Genomic DNA, 5,202 nt, shown 5'->3' with positions numbered 1-5,202 from the left:
AGTGTTCTCTTATTCTGCTCCTCAATCCACCAGCCTGTCAATTGGGTTGAAATAGCACAAACACAGTATATGTTGCCTTCGAAGTCCAAAATGGCTTACTGTCCTAGGCTGTGTCCCCCCAAAATTCATATGTTGAAATCCTAACCCCCCAGTGTGATGGTATTCAGAGATGGGGCCTTTGGGAGGTATTAGATCACAAAGGTGGAGCCCTTATGAATGAGATTATTGTCCTTATAAAAGAGACCCCGGAAAGCTACTTCACACCTACTGCAATGTGAGGACACAGTAAGAAGCCTGCTATCTATGAACCAGGAAGCAGGTCCTTACAAGACACAGAACCTGCCAGGGCCTCAATCTTGGACTTTTTAGCTAACAAAACTGTGAGAAATAAATGCCTTTATTTATAAGCCACCCAGTCTATGGCATTCTGCTATAGCAGCCTGGACAGACTAAGACAGCTGCCAAGTGCCATGCCTCTTTTGTAGTGATGCAAGATGCAGCAACTCATCTTTCACCCTGGGAGGGCTATTTCAACATGCTCCAGACCCCTGAACCCCCAGAAATATCACTCCTAGTATCCATTCTGCATCAGTCTGGATTCAATCAGGAGAAAGAAGCCACGGAGTAATATGAACTGAGAAAGTTTAATATAACTATTAGATGGCTGGGCGCGGTGGCTCACGTCTATAATCCCAGCACTTTGGGAGGCCGAGGCGGGCGGATCACGAGGTCAGGAGACCGAGACCATCCTGGCTAACACGGTGAAACCCCGTTTCCACTAAACAATACAAAAAAATTAGCCGGGTATGGTGGCGGGCTGTAGTCCCAGCTACTCGGGAGGCTGAGGCAGGAGAACGGCGTGAACCTGGGAGGCGGAGCTTGCAGTGAACCGAGATCGCGCCCCTGGAGCTCAATAACCCCAGAGTCTCACAGAGCACCTGATTGCTACGCAAACACGTGCGCACCACCAGGCCTTGCCTTGGGGACTGCAACAGGTGCAGGTGGGATTCCCATCAAAGGCTCTTCTCTCAATCCTGAAAAACAATATACCTGGGACCTGGGGCCGGGGGCCGGGGGCCGGGGCACGGCAGCCCTACCCTGGGGGAGGCGCGGCCGGGCCAAGAAAACCAGCGAAGGCCCGGGCTCCCAGCAGAGGCCGGACCATGGTTGACCAGTTGCGGGAGCGCACTATCACGGCCGACCTGCTGAGGGAGCGCACCGAGCGGCTGCTGGCCGACTACCTGGGGTGCTGCGCCCGGGAACCCGGCACCCCAGAGCCGACGCCGCCCACGCCCGAGGCCGCCGTGCTGCGCTCCGCGGCCGCCAGGTTACGGCAGCTCCACCGGTCCTTCTTCTCCGCCTACCTCGGCTACCCCGGGAACCGCGTCGAACTGGTGGCGCTGATGGCGGATTCCGTGCTCTCCGACAGCCCCAGCCCCACCTGGGGCAGAGTGGTGACGCTCGTGACCTTCGCAGGGACGCTGCTGGAGAGAGGGCCGCTGGTGACCGCCCGGTGGAAGAATTGGGGCTTCCAGCCGCGGCTAAAAGAGCAGGAGGGCGACGTCGCCCGGGACTGCCAGCGCCTGGTGGCCTTGCTGAGCTCGCGGCTCGTGGGGCAGCACCGCGCCTGGCTGCAGGCTCAGGGCGGCTGGGTGAGCACGCGGCGGACACCGGGACACGGGGCGGGACGGGCAGCCGGGAAGCGCCCACGAGGCTGGCACGATGAGGAACCCACCGCGCCAGGCCCCTGGAACGAGGTTTCGTGAAAGCAGAAAGGCTCGTTTCAGCGGGCCTAGAACGTTCGGTGTGAAGTTTGGGGTTTCTCCTCCCCTGGCAGAAAGGCCGGCAGAAATCGGCCTTGTTAGACGGCTATGAACCGTTCCGAAGCAGCTGCGCAGGCTTAGGTCTGCTCACTTGGACCTTGCCCTGACCTTAGCCGTCGGGGGCTTTAAGGGGGGCACCTACGTTAGGTCTGAACGCTTTGCTTCTATAGAAATCCCCAACCAGTGAAGTCAGCAATGGCGGGGCCCGGCCAGGTGGGATGTTTTTCTCCTTTGCCTATTAAATGCGCCTTTGGAGAGACTCAGACCCATTGATCACAACCCCCAGGCCTCTCAGCCTGGCCAGAGAGATTGTGGAGTGTGGTGGTCGCCCAGTGGTGGTGCTGACCCAAGGTTCCTTAACTTCTAGTCCACTGCACCCAGTCCTCGGTGAGAACGTTCTAGGCCCCTGGCTTTCAGCTGCAAGCCTTCATCTCTGTGGTCAAGGTTAGAGGGACAGGCCCTTGCCCTGCAGCTGATGATCAAGGAAAGCCACCTGGAGGTGAGCCCACCGCATGCCTCTGGGGCTCTGAGCTAGACCCCATTTCTTTCCCCACCACCTTATTGGCATTGATTCAATGACTGAAGTGGCCCGTGTTATCAGATACCTATAGCCAAACTATTAAAACTGGCAAGTTTTTTGATCCGAAATGTAGCCTCCTGGGGGCAGTTTCCATTTAGACCTTTTTCTTTTTTTTTTTTTTTTTTTTTTTTCTTTTTTTCTTTGAGGCGGAGTCTCGTCCTGTGGCCAGGCTGGAGTGCAGTGGTGGATCCCAGCTCACTGCAACCTCTGCCTCCCGGGTTCAAGGATTCTCCTGTCTCAGCCTCCGGAGTAGCTGGGACTACAGGCGCACCCCACCACACCTGGCTGTGTGTGTGTGTGTGTGTGTTTTCAGTAGAGATGGGCTTTCACCATGTTGGCCAGGATCTCGATCTCTTGACCTTGTGATCTGTCTGCCTCAGCCTCCCAAAGTGCTGGGATTACAGGCACGAGCCACCTCACCTGGCCCCCATTTAGACTTTCTATAGTGACAAGTTGGGTTCTATCTGAGAAGGGAAAGGGAGTGGGAGGTGTGTTAGCATGAACTCTTGCCTTGTTCATAATGTTAGTGTTGGTCTTCAACCCTCTGGGCCGGTGAACTCCCTTCAGCTGCGTGCCTAGGAGCCTCACCTGAGCCCTGTCTCAACACGGCATCTGGCCCCTTGGGGCTCTCTGTACCTGAAGAAGAGATTAGAATTGGAAAGGGGCCATTGAAGGCTTTTTTTTGTTTTTGGCTAATCACTGTTGACTAAAGAATAATCTCTTAACACCAAGGAGCTGAAATTCTTGGCTGGGTGCAGTGGCTCGCACCTGTAATCCCAGCACTTTGGGAGGCCAAGGCAGGTGGATCACCTGAGCCCAGGAGTTCAAGACTAGCCTGACCAACATGGTGAAACCCCCTCTCTACTAAAAATACAAAATTAGCCGAGCATGGTGGCGGGTGCATGTAATCCCAACTACTAGGGAGGCTGAGCCAGGAGAATCGCTTGAACCCAGGAGGTGGAGATTGCAGTGAGTTGAGATCTTGCCATTGCACTCCAGCCTGGGCACCAAGAGCGAAACTCTGTCTCAAAAAAAAAAAGCTGAAATTCTCAAATTGGATAAACATCGTTCACCCTTGTCTCTGCCCATTGCAGTTAAAATGCCACAGCCTGGAGTTCAATTCCCTTCCTAAATGGGGTTGGTGCTTGCTGTAGTCTCAGGTGATAACTTTTCCATCTAGTGACTTGACAGTTTCCCAAAGGGCATCTCTTCTTTGCTCAGAAAAGAGCATAATAAGCTGCCTTCCTCTTGGTTTTGAGTCAAGATATGAGTGTTCCTGCACCAAGTGACAAAGTTAAATGGTTGCTTCTGTTCACTCTGTTAGACTTACCAATCCTCACTCCTCACGGGCTCCTCATTACTGGATGTGTATTGGTCAGAATTTCCTTTCCTTTTACTTTTTAAATCCAAACTTTACTTTGCTGTTTAATCTGGAAGTTCCTGCGTGTTTTGAGTGAGGTTCTCAGCATCATGAGGCGATCTAACTTTTCTCTCTCCCCACTGTAGGATGGCTTTTGTCACTTCTTCAGGACCCCCCTTCCGCTGGCTTTTTGGAGAAAACAGCTGGTCCAGGCTTTTCTGTCATGCTTGTTAACAACAGCCTTCATTTATCTCTGGACACGATTATTATGAGTTTTAAAACTTTTAACCCGCTTCTACCTGCCCAACTGTGACCAACTAAATGACAGATGTGTGAGAACAAGAACTGAGGGAAAGCACCTTCCCCCACCCCAGACGTTTTTACCTGAACGCATACAAGGAGTCCTGACGTGGTGATTTGGCCAGTGTTTTAACTTGTGACAAGTACTCAGGTGTGAGGACAAGAATGCAAATGGCTCTTCCTTGAGTGAAAGAAATGGGGAGTCTAGAGCCTCATTATGCCAAAGAATCGCAGAAGAAACTGCATTCCATTAAATGGGAAATACGGTGCTATTTGCTAAAACTTGGATAAGAGTGCGAACCTCTCATCTCTCCACAACTTCATGTGCTGCTGTCTAATTTTAATCATGGCCACAGCTGGGCAAAATAATCCCCAAAGTAGAAAAAGTCCCAGTTTTTAACAAAGAATGTAGTGTTAAAATCACTTATAAGGAATTCTTTGAAACCAAATCCTTTGAAATCTAATTCCTGGGACTTCTAGGTTTTTATAGTTAACATACTAATTTCTTCAACAAATTGTTAACTTCAAAGATTTAATAAATTTGTACATTTTAAGAAAAAACTTAGTTGTCTTTCCTAATTCAATAAGCGTTCATTCTTAGGAGTAAGTAGAATTGAGGACAATTTGTTTTTATTGTCTCCTTAAATATACATGTAACAGTGCTTGACTTTTTTTTCCCCCAACACTTAACACACAAGCTCAAAGTCCCTCCTTCCTCTCCCGCTTCCATTCTGCAAACTATCACTCACCTGCAAGGTGGTTAACAGCGTGATTCCCTGCAGGCCTTTCTGTTCATTATTATACTTGCATTTTATAAAACTTAACTGGATCTGCTCTTTTGACTTAATCTTATGAGGTCTTTCTCTCCAGAACATGCAGCTCTGCCTCACTGTTTGGACTGTTGCAGTGCATTCTTCATTATCACAGGATATGCTGATTTAATTACCTTTTCACTGCTGTGTATTTCAGGGTGTTTCTCCTTTTGGGGCTACTAGAAACATTGCATGGAATTTTTTGTGCATAGCCTTGCACACATACAATTACATTGGTAAAAGAATCTTAGAATGAGAGTATAGAGAATCTAGTCCCAATGGATGTGTATTAAAATTTGGCTACTCGCAAGTTATTACTCAAAATAG

At 50.2% G+C, this 5,202-nt stretch overlaps 1 protein-coding gene across 2 annotated transcripts; it reads left to right on the top strand.

The window, feature by feature from the left end:
• Positions 1-1,114: 1,114 nt before the first annotated feature.
• Positions 1,115-4,614, top strand: BCL2L10 (BCL2 like 10). 2 transcript variants are annotated; one of them, XM_054451649.1, is made up of 2 exons: positions 1,115-1,652; positions 3,910-4,614. In XM_054451649.1, exons 1-2 carry the CDS (start codon positions 1,164-1,166, stop codon positions 4,033-4,035), a joined length of 615 nt encoding a protein of 204 aa, XP_054307624.1. In that variant the 5' UTR covers positions 1,115-1,163; the 3' UTR covers positions 4,036-4,614. The 2 variants fall into 2 exon arrangements, with proteins under 2 accessions (XP_054307624.1, XP_054307623.1); XM_054451648.1 differs by having other exon boundaries at positions 1,164-1,721; positions 3,909-4,535.
• Positions 4,615-5,202: the final 588 nt, after the last annotated feature.

The sequence above is a fragment of the Pongo pygmaeus genome, chromosome 16 (genome assembly GCF_028885625.2).
Source record: "Pongo pygmaeus isolate AG05252 chromosome 16, NHGRI_mPonPyg2-v2.0_pri, whole genome shotgun sequence".
Lineage (NCBI taxonomy): Eukaryota > Metazoa > Chordata > Mammalia > Primates > Hominidae > Pongo > Pongo pygmaeus.
This window is presented reverse-complemented; position numbering and strand designations above follow the sequence as displayed.